The sequence below is a fragment of the Pieris rapae genome, chromosome 7 (assembly GCF_905147795.1).
Source record: "Pieris rapae chromosome 7, ilPieRapa1.1, whole genome shotgun sequence".
In the NCBI taxonomy this organism is placed as follows: domain Eukaryota; kingdom Metazoa; phylum Arthropoda; class Insecta; order Lepidoptera; family Pieridae; genus Pieris; species Pieris rapae.
In genome coordinates, this window is record NC_059515.1 from 384,703 (window position 1) to 407,173 (window position 22,471).

The 22,471-nt window shown below is 32.8% G+C and overlaps 1 protein-coding gene across 2 annotated transcripts; it reads left to right on the forward strand.

The window, feature by feature from the left end:
- Positions 1 to 537: 537 nt before the first annotated feature.
- LOC110994602 (protein Tob1) lies at positions 538 to 22,468 on the forward strand. 2 transcript variants are annotated; one of them, XM_022261356.2, is made up of 4 exons: positions 538 to 817; positions 19,293 to 19,593; positions 19,917 to 20,008; positions 20,416 to 22,468. In XM_022261356.2, the coding sequence occupies exons 2-4, from the start codon at positions 19,305 to 19,307 to the stop codon at positions 20,755 to 20,757; spliced, it is 723 nt and encodes a 240-aa protein (XP_022117048.1). In that variant the 5' UTR covers positions 538 to 817; positions 19,293 to 19,304; the 3' UTR covers positions 20,758 to 22,468. The 2 variants fall into 2 exon arrangements, with proteins under 2 accessions (XP_022117048.1, XP_022117049.1); XM_022261357.2 differs by lacking the exon at positions 538 to 817 and adding an exon at positions 18,854 to 18,931.
- The last annotated feature ends 3 nt before the right edge of the window (positions 22,469 to 22,471 follow it).

The following is a 22,471-nucleotide window of genomic DNA, read 5'->3' on the forward strand; positions in this document are numbered from 1 at the left end:
GAGGGGGCGCCTCTACGGCTGCTGCTACATTTGCAGCGCTAAAAGCGCTGAACGTGAAGCTGAGAAAAATGTAGCGTGGCTATGTAAAGTTTAAAGCTGGATACAGCGGTGAATTTTTTAGTACACGGTTGTTATGTTTCAGTATATGAAAATTTACGAGGTATCTTTCGTAATCTATCGTATCAAGCTATGAATTAATGGAACTAGGTATTGTCAAATAATAGACATATATCATATTATTCAATTTAAAAATGGTTAATCACTAAATTTGGATCGGTAATTTATATGTTGACGCAATTTTTTAACAGGCAAGTTACTCTACTTTGTTTAAATTTATACATTAAAGTTTTTAAGGTTTAGTTTATAAAGTTTTTTTTATTTAAATAAACTTCTGACTCACTCAAACCAGACACTAATAAAATAATATAAAACGAATTGTTGGGCTAATTATAGTAACTACTTCCAGCGCTTTTCTTAAACGCTGCCTACTGCTTCAAATGAAAAGCGCCATTTTCCGGCAAAGCGTCGTGAGCGGTGCCTATACCGAGCAGTCGACGTCCCCACGCCGAGCCGACACCACGTCGCAACACGCCGCGTACTCGCGAACAAAATCTCGGAGCCGCCTGATTTTTTTTTAAAGTGTCACCTCCATAGTTTTCTAAGTGAGATACAAGTGATTTTATTCTTTAATTTTCGAACTGTGATAACTCAGGCGAGCGACACGGGTGGGGCGCGAACTCCTGACATACTGGCTCAGTCAGCCGTTGGCCGCCGAGTGGCACACACCATCGATTTTCTTCTTACGCCAGTACGCGAGGTACGTAATCACGTGTTTGTATTTTCATCGCGGCTATTTCCACGCGACGCCTATTTTCGAACCATCTGCTTAATGTTCAAGGCCGCTGTTGTTTTTAATGTTGTTGCGAAATGTCTATCGTACCGGGATAACGAATCGTTTTTATGGTTTAGCGTTCTTTACGTTCGAAATAATGCGATAAGATTCAAGGTTAGGTTTCATAGGTATAGTGATCATTTTACTCATGAATGATTGCTCTTTCAAACATACAGAAATTGCCGTTTCTATCTGAGCACGATACTGTTTTATCGGTGACTGTTGAAATACACGTATCTAATTTATAATTTAGTTCAATTCATGTATTTTTATAAAGTCATATATTAATCGCTTTATATAATATGTATATCGATGGAAAATATGCGCTTTTACAAATACATATTTTGAAAAGAATTCAAATGCATTTTCCTAAAATATTATTAATATATAAACATGGCAGCCATATAAGATTCAAACCCGATAACACTATAAATTATTACGTTTATGCAATTTGGCACTTGTTCAAACCAAATTCATTCACTCTTATATAATTAATTTATATTTACAAACAGTAGCGTATAATTGTATCTAGTACATGAATAGAAAAATGCATCTTATGTTCATCAATAGTCTTAATAATTTGTCAAAGCGTGCGACAGCTGAAAACCAATTAGATAATATGTCAAAGAGGCCTTAAAAGACACACGGTTTTAGAACGTAAATGATAATATCTGTTTACTTAATTTATGTCTATAATATTTTTACATTAGCGATATTTTTGTAATTAATGGATGGATAAATGTATGAATAAGTTTATTTTTCCGAATTGCATTGTTTTGTGATAAAAACGAATAGTTTATTATTATCACTACATGGGATCACGGTGCGTTTAAGTGACTTAACATTTGTATGGGTTTTCTAATCCTATGGATCTTAAACGTGGCTTATTATTAAGCCGTTGTTATTGAAAATCTTTAATCTATAATATAAAAAAATAAACTATTAATCTCAAATAAAGACCGCTCCATTTATTGCAGGACTAATTTCTCTAAGTGTAAAACTTTACTTATATCAAAATGTTTCATTAATTTTCTACAATAAAGCTTCAATGGAAAGTGTGATTTTACATGAATTACAATCTAGCCTAGCAATCTAAGTATAATAATGTTGGCTTAATTTTTTACAATAGTGAGTAGCTTAAACCAATCTAATGTTCATGTTAACAGTCATGTGTTCAAATGTGTGTGTGGTTCTCTTTAGTCCTCTCTGTTAGGTCCTGCCCTTTCTAATAATTTATTCTTGATTAAGGACTATGCGTAGACATAATGTCTAGACATTATAGATACCATAAGGATACAATATCCTCCAAAATCAATGAACGAAGGTTACTAAGTGTTAATGGGACACGTATTAATGTCAAGGTACGGACAGTCGCGGACAACTATTGTTTGATTTTTCATTACTGATTTGTTATAGTTCTTAAAGTTTAGGCTTGTGATTAATATGAAAGTTCTACTCGTTCTACACTAAACAAAAGATACTATGTTGTATGATACTTTGTTATATAACCATACAATAAATATTTAACAATATTTGCCATAAACAATGTAGATAACAAAACATTCCAATAATTTGAACATTTTCTTTTGTATATATGAGCTCTAAAACAAATTTAATGTCAGAAACAGTCATTTTAAATTAAAAAAACATGCATTATGCTCTTCACAATTATTTGCAATTTTTATAAAGTTATACCGAGGCCTTGTGATATATTTCTGTGTATATTTTGGCAAATAAATTGCGAGATTGTGTTGAAGTTTTCAAGGCTAAAACACTTCGCCAAAACATACCATCAATTTCAGTGTTTCTATTAATATTTATTAATACGGGTTCGCCCAAGTAACATTTAGATCAAATTTAATATTATTTACGTAAGGAATAGCATGGTACATTGAACACAACATAAAAAATTCAAAATAATTCATCTATAGTTCACACAATGTCGAATCAGCTAAAATAATTTTATTTGTATGTAACCAATTCAAATGTCAATAACTTCCAGTATTTTCGTTTAGAATTTCCGTTCTACTTAATGTTAGCATATTGTATTAATATGAACAAAAGCCATCGTTTCAAAGAGTCTGACCTTCAGTCTTTCAAATGAACATAAATAATTCAACTTGAAAACCTATAGAGGCATTAAATGAGATTTTTAATTACGATGAACGCTAGCTAAATCTTAACTTTGCCCTACTGGCCTATATTATGTCCTAGTTTACACAAACTTTATAGCTATTCTGTATATATATATCAAGTACTTTTCGAATTGTTTGATTCAGCATATACGAGTATGTCTACGTAACGTACGTAATAAAAAAGTTTATTTATAAAAGGTAAGGTTATAATAAACTAGAAACAGAATAGAAGGTTTAACTAAACTATTAATAACGTGATAGCTAAAGTAAATGTTGTTTTTGTTGAGATTTTCCTTTTACCGTTAATGTGTTAATGGAAGGCTGCTTAAACTGGAAAGTTGAACAATAATACTATTTGTGAAAATATTATGAACCCAGTTATATAAAAATATAAAAGATTTGTAACATCCTTAAACATTGTATTTTTGGAAACTAACACCGAACACACCATTCTCTAAAATTCTCAAACAATATATTGCAAACCTGTCCTATGCTGATACAGAAATTATTCTTGTTCTGCATAAATAGTTTTATTCTAAATTTGTGTTATAAAGAAATCATAAAGTAAAATACAGTTTACACGTCAAAAAGAAGAGACTGGCTGCCTACAACACAGGGAAAAGTGTGGGGGCTTCTTTTTATTATAAAAATATCCTTTATATTGTGTATAATAAAGATTTCTGTATTCAAATATTTGTCTTCAAGGAAACCAACAATATTTATTGAAATAATATTCGAAAGATACAAACAAAAGTTAAATTAGCCTCCTGCCATCTACGTAGGTATCTTAATCGTAATTATTAAATTAAAGGGAATGCCCCGATCAGATCCTGACCTGATCACCAAAGTATTTTTGAAGTATATATAGGGTATAAGATTGTAGAACTGATTCCTTTATTTAGTTTATTATTTGAGTTAAATTTTATATTTACTGTATTTTGTGGATATAAAACTATCACCACAATTTCGAACAATAATACTTTTTCGTTTCATATTGAGGAAAATAACGAACTAGGATGGAGTAGTTTGAAGAATGAATGCAGAAGTGATGTCAAAGCACTCTGCAAGTTGTCCCGAAGTAAAATTTATTTTGCATTTTTCTTAGCTTTCCGTTAGGAATAAATTGTCCCTCTCAGGATTCGTATATAATTGTATATTATGAAGCTATATACCTATTATCTATAACAAACCACATTTAATCCGTAAAGATGCTTATAACATATTTAAATGTGTACCTACTTAATAATTTTTGTCCATATTCCAATTAGAAGCGTTTATCTGGTACAATAAGCATTTCCTTTCTATTATAATGCAAATATCTACTTATTCAGTATCTATGTATGTATATTAGAGATACAGACTAGACTGCCCTTGTTCTATATTAATTATTAATGCAGGTGTTATATACGCTACAACTATTTGCATAATCAGCAAGTGTTTATGTATTCCACTCAATTTATTAAAATTTTGTGAATTCAGCGCCCGAATATTTTACTTATATTAAGCGTATCGGTATTTCCAAAAATGTATGGAAGATGCCCAAAACCGTTGTATTCCCTAATAACAGAAATTATAACAGAAACTGGTCACACTGTGTTCTGCCGCTTACAGTCAGTTGCGTCTAGTTGTGACAAGGATATTAAATGATGAGGTTAAATCCTCCGACCTCGAAACGCATCCGTCATAACTGATCGCGTGTCGTAATTAATTATTTGTTTACTTTATTACTCCATTCACAGGTTGTGTTAGTGTTATTTTTTAATTCGGAATATTTCTAGAACAGAAACTGAATTACCTAAATAGAACAGATAAAGGGAGACATAATGAGTAATAAAAGCGTAAAGGGTAATTGAACAATGATATTTCATAGATTTTCCATTTACCGTGTAAAAATAATAATCAAAGCGGCGACACTGCTTCTTAAACAAAAATCAATTGAATATCCTTTCAATGTAAACATATACATATAAAGTTTTGGAAGCCCTACACACGGCATTGTGTGTCAAAAACCATTCTTCTGTGCCTATCATCTTGAAATGTATGCTACATAATTCATTCGAAACAGGACTATTAACTTTATAATAAAATATTATTAAAAAAATACATTAAGTAATTCAGTAAAAAGTTACGAATATTGTTTCAAACAATTGAAATCACATTGTAGTTTAAGAACAGCTACGATATGTATGATAATTTTACATAATTATTTTAACCTTCATACCGGCGTTTACGTCCTATCTATAGATTTATTTGCACTTATATGTACTGTTGTGTCCATGTATGTTACATCGATTCTAAGAATAGGCTTCAGACTGATAAATTCCTTCACAGGAATGTTGATAATTAATCAAGGGATATTAACTTGCGTATTTAGGATTTCAATAACCGAACATTTTCATGTTATTGGTTAATAATAGATGAGTTAATCGTGTTTATAATTGTCACTTAAAGTTTACAAGCAACTAATAACGGCGTCGTTTTATATTATTTTACATATCAATCGTGTAAGTATCTAGTATATTGCAAATAAATTTATAAATAGAAAGCGTCAGTTAAGTATTTTTTGTATCTAATAAATAAAAGGAGGCCCTCAACTGGTTAAGCTAGGTTATTGATGAACAAAAATACCTACAAGCCTGACAAATAGCGTTTCCATGTTCCTTATTATATAAGATTCAGAGGAAATGACAACATGTTAAAAATTAATTAGACGACCTGTTTCTATTATGGTAAATCATGTGACACCGACATTTAATCTTGTAAACGTTGTTTGCAATAATGCTCTTTATATCTTTATGAAAACCCATCAGAATTAAGAACATTCTAGTGGCAGCGAACTAAACCTTTGATATGAATCACCAATATCAATTAAAACAGGCATAAAAATGTCTGTATAAACACTTAACTTTAATCATAATAATTGACATCAATTATTCATAGACGAGTGATTGAGTGACACCAAAAATGTTCGTACCAATACAATCGATCCTGAATTATAATTGTCCAGTCTCCATAGCTCAACGGCTTTTTTCAAATCATTAATCTATTATTTTTATCAAGACGGTTTGATTTCCTATCGAAAAAATAATTGTGTAATAATTATGTGTGTAATCATGTCTCGTGGTAAAAACCGATTTAAATGAGAGTAACTATGTAATAAACATTTGTTTTTCATTTAAATCATATCAATGATTAGATTTTTTTATAGAACAGGGGGCAAACGGGCAGGAGGCTCACCTGTTCGATTAGATTAGTAAAATAACCTATTTGAGAATAGCATCCCTAATAATATAGCTCCAAGAATCGAGAACCACGTGATAAGTTATATCGTGAACGCAAGAAGATGAAATATTGTTGGATAGCTTCCTACAATATTTCATCCTTCATACTTACTTCTTTTCCCACGTAGGGAAATATGATGAAAGTAAACTTTTACGACGCACGCGCATACCGTCACAGAAAACCGATACCTGAAGCTAGCTATAGTTAACCTTTTAGTTTTTTCTGATATCTTAATAAACTTTATTTTACAAGATAATGCGTTATTATAAATCTTTCAATGTATTAACATTTTTTGCTATTGTTAGTGTCGTTTTTTCTACAAACGCAAAATACTATTTCTGAAAAGATTTCTTGTTACGCCAAAGGAGTATAACTTCCGACGCGTGTACATAAGTACACAGACGTACGTCTGTCCGTCTGACGTAAGATTTTTATTTAAAAGATCTCACGCTATAAGATCTACGGCACGGAAACAATTCGTTAGAAATAGTACACTTATTTAACAATAATGAAACAATAGCAAAATCACGGGATCCACAGTTGTGTCACTGCCAAGTTGCTAACCGCCGAACGGGGCCATGACATTGATGTCCGTCATGCAACGCGAGTGCGACCTTGCGCGTGATCACGTTTTTTATTATACTATCGATCTGTCCTGGCTTCGCACGTCCAGATAAACATACAATATTTTAAATTGGACAACTATTTGATTAGCTTAATTCGTAACAATCGTGATTCCATACCTGTGTGGCATGTATAATTTTAATACTGAGACTCATTTTTCAAAACTATTTACTGAGACAAAAAAAATGCGTTTTGTTAAACATATGTATACCCGATTTTTAAATTAATAAAATAGACGATTGGATTGATGTCAGCAAGAGACAATTTTGTAACAATTTTCAGGCGGGGTAATTTTTAGATGAATTTCAAAAAAAATAAAAACTTTAGGTTTCAGAAAAAAATTATCAATGTCAGTTGACATCGCCATCTTTCCTTCGCAATAAAAAATTAGGTGTTAAAATTAACAGCCTTTGCGTTATGTGAACGCGTATAACTGTTTCATAATAAGTAATAACAGAGGTCTAAACTGCGGTGACCTCACCTTGGTGGCCTTTGTCACAGTCCTTTGAATGGGTCGTAGGAAATTTTATAACATTTACCGGGTTTTGTTTTGACATTTGATCACCGCTTGACCTTGTGACTTCATATTAAGTCAAGAAGTGTCGTTCATTGAATTTCGCGAGTCAGTGTATGTTAGGCTCTCATGAACTATCTATTTTGGTAATTTTAATTATGACTTGGCGTTACAGAGATTCTTGAAGTTAAATTTCTAATGCAACCTTAAGGTTAAACGTTTAACGCTCCTGGGGAGGAGGATTTTCATTTCCACTTAACGAAGTTTTACTTCTGCCGCACGGAGAGACTCCATGCACTATTTTAGTTTGTTTGTTTATTGAGTATACATTTTTGATTGCACTGACTGATTGATATGTAACATCAAAACTACGTTGTATACATAATGTTTTCGTTTTAATCAATACTAAAAATCAAGTAAAGGGAGTTTTTTTAAACAAAAAGTAGTATTCAGGCGTTCAAATTAATAAGGTAAATCTTAATAAGAAATTCTTTACTTAAATATAATTTCATTTAAGTACGCCTTAGAGGTACCTAATTTACTTAATACTTGTATCTGTTGTATTTTTCTTTCAATCCAGTTTGATTTTTACTTTTAACGTTTAAATTATTTTCTCTTAATCAAATTAAAATCAAATAAAAATTAACGGAAATCATTTAAATATCGAAAATAAATATCTCCTAATAAATAACTATGCGAACTAATAAATAGAAAATATAGTGAAGGACAAATTCCAAAGATCCTTTTATATTTCCCAGGCTATACCAAGTCAATACGACGAAATACATCTCATCCATCAAAAGCGTATAAAACAGAGTGGGAAATGAGAGAAAATATTACGTCCCCGATCCCACATCAATCAAGTTTTTCTCGCGACGACGATCTATACGATAGAAATGGGGAAACATTAATCATTGATGGACGTAGTTTGCCCCAGTTTTCCTATGTCCCCCTATCTCTACATACTATATGTACTCGTTGAGATAGCTTGTATTCTTTAAAACCATCCGAAACTTTCTGTCTTTATATAAAAATTACGGCAATTAAATGGCTCTATTTAACTCGAGCGGGAGAATAACAATCGCTATTTTAAAAGAATAGCTTACATCAAACTAGGTTTTGCGACATTTACTTCGAACGCAAAACTGTCGAAGCTAATAAATATTCCCTGCTTGTCAATCTGTAGCACAATGCATCAGCAATCAAAGTAAATAGGTCAGGAATACGGTAGAACAATCAACAACAATCATCCCTCACACATTCCGTCGCTTTTTGCACTGGGGGTTAATTTTGCTTTACGATTACGTCACGACCAATGCGTATGGAAATATAAACTTTATTGGCGGTGGGGAGAGTTTAATTTCCTCCAACACAGCTTCGACCGAGACCTACTGGCTTCTTAATGCGAAAAGTTTGACGTCAACCGCCCCACATTCGCCCCGCCTCGTCTGAAGCACGCTTTTCGGTAACATATGTCACTTTGAGGAAATAAGAGGAATTCTACTCGCTCCGTAGTTGTGTAGCAATAAAATTCTCGCTTTGACGCTACCTATGTAGAGCGCTGTTTTAAATTGCTTTTGGGAATGCCGGGTTGTCAGATTCTTTATGCTCCAGGCATTGTTTGAAATGCTAATGTATCGTTACAAAGTTTTTATCGCATTTTAAAGTAGATAGCTCAATTGAAATTGCCCTTTACTATTTATATGTTAAATGTGAGTTCTTTCTTATTAAGAAACAAGGCATGAAGGCTTAGCGACAATAAAATATTTTATCACAAATAACTTTATAATTTCAATACTGAAATATTACGCAAGAAATATGTTAACAAGTATGTACTCACGATGTGTAAATAACATAGAAACGTGCAATACGAGCCATAGCTAATTATTGTAGTACCTATAATGAGGTAGTCATGCAACGAATATACTCATAAAAAAAATTAGTTAAATACGCATAATTTTATTATTACTCTCAAAAAGTACGAAATGATTTAACATAATATTCTTCAATCTATGCTGATTTAATAAAATTTTAGTTTTATATCCCTTTTATCTATCTTGTGTCTGTCTTACAGTCGAAAAAGACAAGACGAAATTAAAAATATTCATTTATTTATTTTGTATGTATCTTAATGCGCCGCGCAATTAAATTAAACGTCATTTTAACACGTTTCTTTCACAATTTATTCATACGTTAAACAATTTTGACAAAACAAGGTCTGCTTACGTTTCAATTAGGATATTAGTTAAATAAATATTTAATTTTCAGACGTCTACGTGTTTGATTACGCAAAGTGACTTTTTTACTACTAAGTCGATAAGGAAGACGTGTAAACAATTAGTCATGGATATGAAACATAACCGTTTTAATGCTAATTGTAAAGTTCCAAGCGTTTGGGCAAAGCGAATAATTGCTCCGTAGTTCGTGACGTAGGTAATATGAAAGAACTACCCCTCGAATGTGTGTTCTCACTTAAAATAAAGAGCCTCTCGATTTCAACAAAAATATTGAGTACAGGAAGGGTTTTATAAGTTTCAATGAGATTACTTCTTAATCGACTATTTCCTAACTCAGTAAGATCAAATGCTTTCAGAAGGTTTGTTCCTAAGTGATCTGACCATTTTAGTGGCTTTTATTTGAACCCTTCTAAGCATATTTATATCCTTTATGAAATAAGAATCCTTAATAGTGGTCATATATAATATTTATATAGCTTTACGAGTGTTCATGAGGGATTTGAATGATTTTCTCACTAAAAAAAGCTTTTTTATTAATGATGTGACATTGCCATTTCACGTCATAATTAGTAGCAGTACTAAGATAGAAATCCTTTTTGCGGGCATACTGGTAGTAACTGCCAGCATAGTCTGTATAGTCTAAGTTTTCATTGAAATTTCTGCGACCTGAATAATGTATATTGTTTAGTTTGCGCGTCACTTGCCACGTCTTCTTTAAAGGTAGGTATCAGCAGTTTCCACATTACATTATCCTTTATTCAAATTCTGAAAGCGTCCATTAAGCCTTTGAATCAATGTCATATTTCTGAATGGTATTGAATATTTCATAAAGGCTTATCTATTATTCAATCTGTTTATGGCCCCTTATAGACAAAAGGATTCGAGTTAACGACCGGTCCATACGTCAAATCTTCAAATAAGACTCAATGGAGCGAGCCTTGTTTCACCCTCGATCAATAATCTAATAATTGGAAGGACAGGTATTGTTTCCTTGGAATCCCAGAGATGGGAATTTTGTGAATGTATTTGGCGTAAATAGGGCATTAGGAATGATCTATGGGATGATGATATTTATTGGTAGTTCCTTGGTTTTTGTCTTATTTTGTGTTTTACGTTTAATCTCTAAATCACTAAATTTCCATTCTAATTTATGAAAGGCGGCTTAACTATGTTTTAGATAAATTATCGTTTAAATCGAGCACTGTTTCAGATAAAAATATCACATATAAAATCAAAACTTGGATATCGTTTGGTATTCATTTAACGGCTAGTTTACACAGAAGTTCTGTTTGCTAGTTATGTTTATACAGACCTATTCGGCCCGTACTGAAATATTGATGAAGTTCTATTTGTAAATTAAATAAATATAATATAATATATTACGATATTATATTTATATTACGCTTCACAATTTTAAAATGATTTACGTATGTTCCTATTTAACCCATCAAAGTCACAAATCATGAAGGTATTGCCCACAGCCATCAATCAATCTGTATCTCCAAGGATGTCGAGCAGATTTGAGCAATTTATCACACTCCTTGACATACCACACTTGTCTCTACACGCGTAAATCAAACAAGATTTGAGGAATTTCCTAACTTTAAACAGTACATATTTACTTATCACGTGTTATGTTTAGGTGTTTTCCATTTAATTATGTAAATTGGATGTAAAATAAGGCAATAATAACAACAAATTAGTTAAATTAACTAATCACTTACGCAGTTAACAAACCTCGTAAAAGTAACGACTTAAATGTCGTAGTTAAGTGGATTAGGAGACAGGCTGATTAATGAGGTTCTGCCAATAATGGTCACTGCGAGAATTGGTAAGGTATCACAGGCATATGCTTTATACAATCCTTTTATCTGACCATTTTCTATCTGTTTCATAATCATTTGTCTATCTTATAGATGTTTGATAATTTTGTCCACTTTTTAGGTCTAATGCAAGCCCGTTTCGTCACAATATTTTCCTTTACCGTTCGGGCGAATTTTAAATGCGCACATTGATAGACCGAGGATTGTACCTACGACTTCAGGGTTGAAAGTCGCACGCTAAATCCACTAGGCCAACACGTCTCAATAAAGCTTTTATTAATTTCACAACTAATTTCTTTACATTTGAAAAAATCATATATTTGTCTTATTTTAATGTTAGTTTTAATCTACATCTTTCGCAATTTTTCAGAATAAAGATATAACTGTAAAAAAATCTCTGAGGCAAAGTACCAGTATACATATATACACTTTACACTAATATTTCATTACATTCTAAAACTATAGAATTTTAAAATTCCAATCAATAACTTTGAGTAAGAGTAAAAAAGGCTATAAAATATACACGCTACGCATCGACACCCAGAGTATGAATGAAAAATGTTGAAAATACGAGAAAAACGCTATTCCTTTTGAGAGCGGTTTGTAAGGTTTAACTATTATTTAGATATATATCTCTGAAAATCTCTGAAAAGAAAATGTAGTGTAGTGAACTAAATTATTTATAATAATTTTCTATTTATAATATGTGGTGTTTGTCTCAGTATCATCGTCATGAAAACGGTAATCATAATAACCATTATAATCATATAAATTTAATGTCATATACAAGAATGGAAAATTAATAACCTGCAAAATTTAATAAACGCTCTCATTGCTTCAATATCACAGTTTAATTGCAAAACGAAGTTAAATTAAATTTAGTTTTATCTACAAATTGATTTCATAAACTGTTAGTCTAATCGTTTGCCGATATTGGAAATCTATTAAATCATTCCTGGGCTGGCTGTCGCACTAAATCATAATTAATGATTAGCAAATTCTCTAGTTATGATATGAAATTTACAATTTCTTTACATTCATGTAAAATATGCCTCAGATGATAGAACAACGGCCTATATTAAGATTTCACTAGTAAACATAATAATTAATTATTGTTAAGGAAAAACTATCGGCAAAACCGATTTGGTATCAGAAAGGAACTCAACGATGTCTTTGCCCCAATTGTAAATGTGAAACATTTATTTGTGAAAAGGAGGTAGGAGACCAGTGCATCGAGCGGCGATTGTAGCAAAACAAAATTGCATTATGTTGGTATCGCAAACCTCGAGTTTGATTATTCGACTTGCAACAATAGTTATAAAAGTTTTACGTAGGTATAAATCAATTTAGAAATGGAATTTATGAACAACGATAAACGTGAAACCGAAAATTGCCTAACCCAAGTAATGATTTAAAACCGACATCGCAAACAACTTCAAAAGTGGAACGTGCTCGCTGCGGGCACAGAACCCATAACGAATCCTTCCGAAAGTGTTAATACTAATTCGTTGAGATACGGCCAAAACCCTGATAAAGAAATGTAGACCTTATGCATTGAATATACAGTTTAATTTCAGACGGGGGTTTCCCTACGCGATAACCCACATTGTTATCAAAACTATCCCAAAACACATGGGAAAGTGTATATACGCAAATTTACATTAGCTCTGATAACATACTTAGGGCCTTAGCTAAGTGAAATATATCGTGGAATTTTTGTTATCTAAGATATCTACAGAACACAGTGATATTAAGTATCATAATAATACGGGACGTATACATTATTTTCAATTTACTTGATCTACATAGTAAAAATTATTAAAAAATAAAACAGATTTAATATGGCTTCCATATGGCAGTGTACCTTTAACGCTGGCAGCATTTCCTTATTTCCTCGTTGACTTGCTATACTTAATAGTTGAGCGAGGAAAGCACCAGCTATGGGGCTATGGGGCACCGCTACTCTCAACCAGACGCCAACTTAAATAGGACAAATACATTCATGTGTTTCATCGATTGTTGAGTATAAGATATGAACATAAAAAATTAGGGTTGAAGATATGCCTAACCACCATACTTAAGTAATAATCCTTACATCATTAATTATTACCTAAAAAAACATATTCATATACATTACTGCAGGCTTTGCATTGCAGGACATTTTATGCTGCTACCGAAGGCTTCGGCTCGGATCGGCTTTGTGTTTGAGTTTTTTCCTCAAAAATATCTCTATAACATAAGTATAGATTATAATTTATCATATATGCGTTAGCCAGAAGTTATGTTATATATTTGCGAGGGCTCTTTCAGCAGTTATGTCAGGTATAAGGGCCATTTGTGAGGTAAAGTGCGCCAAACCGCCGACAATTACCTATAAATTGATATCCAGAGGGTTTTAGGAAGGAAATATAAAGGATAAGTGTAACCTACACAAACTCATAAAAAGATTATTTTAATATCTTTCTTTTGTAGCTTTTTTAATATTATTTTTATTTGCATATATGGTGCAGATGTACCATATCATTATGGTGGTACAATTTAAAGTTCGCATATTCTGCCACACATAAGAGCGTGGAAGTTTGTCTTAAAGGTAGAATACAAGTCAATTAATTAAAGTAGTCAATTCGTATATTATTTGATTACTAAATCATCTCTTTGAAAAAATAAGGTAACTTATATTTTTGTATTATACCTACCAATGTCAAAAATTGCTTTATTTTCTGCCCAAATATGTAAAAAGTGATAATACTTTATTATTTCTTAGATAAAAGCTTTTGAAAATTGAAACTAAGCACATCTCGTAAGCAAGAAAATATATCAGAATTTGTACTCTTGACAACACTACGTAGATAAATCCTCGTAGTTTATTACTACGTCGCGTAAAAGGGAGTAATACGCGCAGAACATTGTACAAAATAGTGCTACCTAATGGTATTTGTTTACGCGATATTGATAATAAAACTATCTTTTCACAAGTAAAAAAATAGTTTGGGGTTAAGTTATTTTGGAAAAAGTCTGGTAGCGTATATCGCGTAACAAAGAATTAAAAACAACTGTCAATGTTTTAAATAAATAATTAATGAAGTTCAAGTTATTACTGTCTGCTAATTATTTTTTTAATTCACAAACGTAAATAAGCTTTTATTGTATTTAACGATCTTCTCAGATGACCCCTTGACGTATAAAATATAACTTTAATTTATATTAGTTTATGTCTCGGGTAATACATTGAATCCCTTATAATAGACATATTTTTGAGTCTGTTATATTTATATTTTTAAACTTAGATTTTGAGAACTTGGATATTTTTTTTTAAAGTGGAATAATTTTTGAGAAAAATGTAACTTATTATAGAGGCAATAACGGTTAAATGTTTTTACATACATACAATCAATGTTAGTTAAAGCAAATATTCAAGAAGTGAAGCCTTCAAAGTCTGTCAATGCAATCTAGTTGACATTGAGTTGCAAGTATCACGTAGGAAATTTTCAATTCAAAATAGTAAACGCATAATTGTAAACTGATCTAAGGCGATTTAAGCAATATTAAATTTCATTTTCACCTCGTGAATATGTCATAAGAAAATGAAAACTGGAAATCGTTCCGAAATGAAAACGTTACAAAAATACCAACCATACTCGAATAAACAGCCTGTACTTGAGTCGTAGACAGAAATATTTTCACTTGACAAGACCGTATTTTAAAAGAAGATAATATCCTTAATCGCACAGAAGGCAAATTCGTCGCATATTTCTGCGAATCTTAGTTCGCGAATTTTGACCTTTACAGCCATTGTAACAAGTGATTTTATTGAATGCTTGGGGTTGTCGGGCAGTGGGGCGTCGGATCGATACTGGGTTACGGATATAAATAGGACAGCCGAAGTTAGAGGCCGCACGCCTCTAGAACTTCGGTGTAATTGTAAATCGATATATCAGATGCTGGTGATGCTTGAAGGCTATCCGAATTGATTGTACCTTGTTATGAGCGGGAGCTTTAATGGTCTTAGATAAATACATTCAGTGTGGTTAATAGGGCAATTTTAAGATGAGGAAAGATTGTTTTCTCGGCTGTACTTTACCGCTATATTTAGACTTTATTTCAAATAAACGGGTTAAACTGATGACGTCAATGACTGTCTAACAATGTCTGAAGGGGTGGAAATATAAATAATATGTCATAGATTAGTTTATAAATACTTTAATCGTATAATGACTTTGAACATTTGAATTATACGCTTTTGTTACTGGTACAAGCCACCATATAAATATAATAGTTGTATTCAAAATCGGTGTATATCATAATTAGGCATTTTCTATCCACAATCACAATATAAGCTATGGATATAATACGATGTTCGACAAACGTAAAATCAATTACTACAATCTTCTCGCTTGAAATATTTTTAATTGCGAAGTTCCTAATACGATGAAATAATATTGCAATAATGAAAAAAAATTCTCTTTCATAATTTTCACTTCGACATCGTTCATGTTTTATGAAATAAGATATATATGTGTGTCTCACTGAATCTTATTCTATATCAAATTTGAAAGCTATCACACATTTATCCAGCTACACACAGTTCGCAATTCTCGGTCTCTCTTTATGGAGCTTGTCTCAAATTTATTTTCCTTCCAATGCGGTGCTGGTAAATAACAGGGCTTAAGACTCACCATGGACTTGAAATAAGGGACTTAAAAGTATTTACACAAATCTCTTCCTCATCACACGAATTGCAGTAGGCCTTAGGGGTATGACGTAGCTGCTCAACGACTTTGATAAATAAAATAAACATTTTGTAAATAAAATTCATATTATGTTTAAATCACAATAACACTTTATTTTAGAAGAAATTACTTTTAATATAAATGTTTTATTTCATAATAAACAATACATTACAATGTGTAACATTTGGGAACCCTTTTAAGTTAAAAAGAACTGAATTAGCATTCCCAGCTCTTCCATAATAAACTTAATACTAAATTTCAAAGTGTTTTTTACTGTTAATGTGTGTTACTTGAGTATAAAAGTGAGTGTGTGTGCATGCATATTTAAACATTAAACATTATTGAATAAGGAAAGTAACTTTCAAAGCTATAACCGTTCGACCTGAATCACAACAGTTTCATATAAACTCTCTGAAGCGTTACTAATTGTGTAGGAGAAACTTGAGCCTGTTTCAACTTTAGCAGAACAAACTTATCAGTAACGGAGACCCACAAAGGGTTTTGGGCCTTTCATTTATTTCACGATCACGTTACGCTATCTGCTGAGCATTCAAGAGATTGCCTTTTTCTTTGACGACTTTCGTTTGTGTATTCTTATCGGTGTTTTGTTTCGTTCAAGCGAGTCTTTCGTTTGTACGCAGCTTGGGTTATTCTAATGATCGTCGGGAAAGGTATTATTTGTACTTTAAAACATTCTAAATTTTAAAAATAACCTTTATCTGTTGAGCCACCAGAATAACTCGTGCCAAAATTGTCATAGATGAAGCAATTATAGATTGGTTTTGTCAAAGTGCAGGCAAGTGTTAAATGTCCAAATGTTCTTAACATACAAGCGAGTGTCGAGAAAAGGTATTAATTTTAGTGATTATATATAAAATATCAAATACAGCAATTTCAAAAATAATCTTGACATTACAGCAATTTCAGTGTAAAATGAAGTTTTGATTAATTTATCGAGTGCGTGTGACGCGAATGTGTAAGATGAACTCAACTGTTAATTGGCATGAAAATTGAATAGTAGATTGATTGTACTCTTCCACGCATTCCTGGCTTAGGTACACGGCCATATAATGTTTAAAAGTAATGTAATGTAAAACTGACTGTAATATACGTCAACTGAAAAGGACCTATCAACGATTCAATTTATTTTTAACGTAAGTACTTCCTAGCCCTGACCATATCTCAAAAATCAAAGGAATATGGAAAGGACTATTTCCTGTTATTTAAGTTCGAATATAACTAATTTCATCAAAAACAATTATTACCATATTAATAAGAGTGAGAATTTAGAGACCTAGATTTGAGCATTAATTATGACTTAGTTTCTGGTAAGTCTCATCTCTGAATCTAAAAATAAATTTACGTGAAATTTTTGACCAATGCTTGAAAGCCTAAACCATCCTCATCATTTTCATTTTCATAAATGAAAAATAAACAAGGTATTTTAGATTTATTACTATAAAATTCTATATACTTGTAATTTATTTTCTATTGTTTCGCTAATAAATCGTGTTAGGCTGACGTAAAAGGAACCTCATAGAAGCTGTTTACGACGTGAAACGCCAATACTTGCGTTAACATAATAATGTATAATGTAAGGCTCTTTAATATTTATGACGTCACATTAGCTCCTACGCCGTAGCACCTCTACGATAACTATTGTAATTAAAAGGTCTATTAAAGTTTATATTTGTGACAGTGAAACGTTTAATCGTACTAGAATTTTATTACAGAATTAAATTCAATTTCTTGGCACAAAATATTGAATAAACTCCATACAAGAAATTAATATTGAATCAAATGTGCGAAACTTGTATGAGGCGTATCATGGTGTAATAAAAATATAAGTCAAAGTCAAATCGTTTATTTGCCAGAATAGTCTTACAATCAGTTACATAAATTACAAAAATCCGCCGCATATGAATAGGCATGCAAATGTCATCTTATATTTTATTTATTTATTTGATCTATTGAATAACAAGACTAGTTATTAAATCTTACGTTTAGAGAAATACATTTAGAAAAATGACAGCGCAGGGTTAGTTAGACACCAATATTTGTTAAAATTCTTATCTAAAAAGTACAACGATTTAAACGTTAGGCTTCTTTTTCTTGTATTTAATAACATCTGAAGTGATGTTCCCCGCGTTAATTTCAAACTTATGACTGAATATAAATTATTAGGCGTTAACCACAAATGTTATTTGTTGAAATATTTACTTATAGTCTATAAAAAGAGGTTACCTATTCTTCAGACAGGAACCTCGATTTAAGCGCGTTACTCTGCAGTCTGTGTACAACCACACACACACAAATAGCGAACAGCTTACGTGAATATAATAAAATGGAATTAGATTTAAACAGATTTATGTAGATAATCAAAGTTATTTACAGGATATTATTTTAATAGTAATGAAAACAAAACAAAAGAACTATTTTTAATTCTTAAATAAGTTAAAAGCATTAAGAGTGGAAGAATTTTGGGTCAATTCAATCGCCCATTCTCAGTTAGTCACCAAATTGATAAGATTAAACTTGTTTATCGCGAGCTAATCTCAGGAGATGACAACGTATGATGTATTACAGATTAAAGTAAAAAATTATAAAACAACATATAGAGAAACACGCAAGTTAGTATTATCTAAGCATGGCTTTGGTTTAATTCAGTTATGTAGCAAAACGAAATTTAATTGGGTAAGGCAGACTTTTTACATTGCATTCAGTGGATTCTTATATAAAACTGGCTGACTGTGTTATAAAATTGGTTTTTATTTCTCGTAATGTGTAAACATTTCCTTTTTTATTATTCATTACTGATGGTTATGTAGGTATTGTGCATTTTTTTTATTTAATAAAATATTGTATTCCTGAGTGAATGTCAAATTGAAACGCAGAGATCAAATAAATTATTAAATTACGCAATTACGTTTTGACGTCGGAAAAGTTTATCGAATTTCCTAACTTCTAAGAAATCCTTTTTTCCAGAATTCGTTACATTTGAGCGACTTCGTTTCGAAAATAGATTAAACAAAGATATTGTTTTTTTTTGTTGCAGTGATCAAACAAAATGCATATTGAAGTACAAGTAGCATTAAACTTCGTGATATCATACCTCTACAACAAACTGCCGAGGCGGCGGGTGAACATTTTCGGAGAGGAGCTGGAGAAGGCGTTAAAGGACAAGTTTAGGGGTCACTGGTACCCCGACAGACCGTGCAGAGGCTCAGCATTTAGGTGCTTGAAGACAGGGGGTCCTTTAGACCCTGTGTTGGAGAGGGCGGCAAGAGAATCAGGCGTTCCAGTCCGTGATGTGCTGGAACATCTTCCAAGAGACCTGGCTGTTTGGGTCGACCCAGGTAATTTAATTTGTTAATCTTATGTGAAAGTAAGGTTTTAAAATAAATATCAAAGAAGCAACTGATCTTTTGCTTAGCTTCGAAACTACTAACGATGATCCAATACTTTTTATATTAAAAGCTGTTATTGTGTTCACATTTAATTGTTAAACTTAATTCTGCTCAAAATATCTGACGCAGTTCTTCCAAATCAAGTTGAATTGTGCTGCATTTAAATAACCATGTGTTCATAAATTTAAACTTTGAAATTGCGCATCTATTAACGTCATAACTTAACTTTTACTTAACTTTAGAATTTTAACAAATTTTTTTTATATTTTCAGGAGAAGTGTCCTACCGAATTGGAGAAAAAGGTGCCGTGAAGGTTCTCTTCAGCAGCGATGAAAGAGCAGCAGAGGAGCGAACTGATAGAGAGGTATTTATTATTTTTCTATGTTATTTAGAAAGGTCCCAAGCTAAAAGTCTTATTTGATATTTCATATCTAAATCCCTATTAAGAAGAGATGGAAACTATAAAAAATATTATTAACAATTTCGTTTCGCTTAATAATACGTTGAATTTTTTGGATGATATTGCCAATTCCTTATATTGACATTAACGCTCTATCAGACGTAAACAAAAACAGGGTAATGGAATAGAGATATCATAAATCAATGTTTACCAGTTACGTAAAAATTGGCACAGCTTCAAGTAGGGCAATAAAGCAAACAATATCGCAGAAACAGATCAAACGCGATGGCTTATAGGTCAAGCCAGGCTTTCACCATTAGCCTAAAAGGCCCCAGTATAGTAACGCCGGTAACACAACGTTTGCGTTTCAGGTGACTCGCGCCTTCAACCCCGAAGCGCAATGCTTCAGGCCTGTGGAACCGGTGGCGGCGCCTTCGCCCCCCGCACCCGCCGCCTTCTCTCCGGCGCCGCCATTCCGCGCACAGCCGCTGACCTTCACGACGGCTACCTTCGCGCAGACCAAGTTCGGTAGCACCAAGCTGAAGACTAGCAGCAAGCGCGCCAACCGCATGTCGCCCACGGAGTTCAGCAACTACATCAAGCAGCGCGCCGTGCAGCAACAGCTGGCGGCGCGGGCGCTGTCCCCGGCCGACCCGGCGGCCTACTTCGTGTCGCGGCGCGAGGCGGCCCCGCATCTGCTGCTCGCCAACTGAGGCTCTCGCCGCTCATAGATTCTTTACTTTTGTACGAGAGAGACGCGCGCCGCGATTTATTTTTTTATTTTCCGCGGGGGCGTCCCGCGCCGCCCGCCGCTTGTGATATCCGTACGATTTTTCATAACTTTTTGTATTCTCGTTCGTTACGTCGATGTGTAAATTTATAGGAGCGATGATCTGCCGCGCGACTCGCCGGCGATTTATTTTCTTACTGTTTAAAGCCGAGTCGGGTTAGATGTCCTCGGTCGATGCGACTTTCGTGAAGCGAGACGAGAGAGTGCGCTCACGACGTACCTTCACGAGCGAGCCTGTATTCATTCGTCCTCCGATCTAAGAGAATACTGATAATATTTAAATATGTATACTTTATATTCGTAGTACGCGAAACGTCTAATTTTTCACGTCGAAAGGCCAATAGAGAAATGACATATTTTTAATATTTAAAACTAAATTCATACTTTCTAAGATATAGTACTGTAACTGTTGTGTATTCGAATTTTGTATGTAATGACGTTTGCATATCCGTTCGGACGCGGTCGGACGGCGCGGCGGGCCGCCCGAAGGCGTCGGAGATCTCACCTAGAGTAGTACATCTTGTACGATTGTACCCTTGTAATGATTATATTAAACGTAAATATATTATAGGATTAGCTACGTTTCAATCTAACAGTATTTTTTTAAGAAGATATTAGTCCTCGTGTACATTGCCGGCCGACCGCGTCGAGGCGGCCGGCCTTAGTCTGTACGGTATACTTATATAATGTTATAAAAGACGTGAATGTGAATAAATGAATAAAAAGTATTTCTCAATTCATAAAAGTAACTGGTGCATGCGAATTCATAAAGTGAAAACTATGTGTTATTTATCTTTTTTATATTTCACTTGGCAAGTTCGGTGTTTCAATCGAGGCTCATAGTAGTAGGAGGCTGTGCTTAGCTACGCTGTAGTCAGCTTGTCGTTGCTCGGGACTGTGCTCGCTCGCCGTCACCTCCCACCCCACTACCACACGTCACTCGAGAGGTTCCTCCACATGACCGGCGTCCTTTTCTATTAGCTTTCGCGAATAGTATTAGAAACACCCTTTCATTTTTTATATCGACCCTTAATTTCTAATAGTCTAATAAAAGTTACGTAAATTAATTTAAATAAAAGCTTTAATAGTTAAAATAGCGCGGATATTATTGTATATGAACTGTTTAACAGATTTTTACAACTGTAAAAGTATAAATAATAATTCCATATGTCGCAAATGCAAGGTCATGTCGAAAAACCATAATTATTGATAGCACAACAATGACAAGTTGTATACGGAAATGTGCACTATTTTTTTACGATTTTTATATTTTCATTTAGATTAAGTGTAGTAGTATAATTTAACCATTAAAGTAATTTATTAATACCCTATGATTACGTAAACGCGGGCTCGATTGAAAAACTGAGCAAAACGCTACAGTATTTTTTGTAGATAAAATCTTATATCGTAAGTTTAATAATACAACTTAGTATAATGAGATTTTTTATTACTAAAGATACTTTTTATTTTTTCTTTCTTTTGTAAGATATATTCGATGAAGTGTTAAATATAGAATAATATTTGCATAATATAGATAGCGGTTCTCCATAACCGCAAATATAATTAGTCAATAATAATTTTTCATATTGTTGTACGACTTTTTAAGTTTATATTAAAATGTTTTGTGCAATCTATGA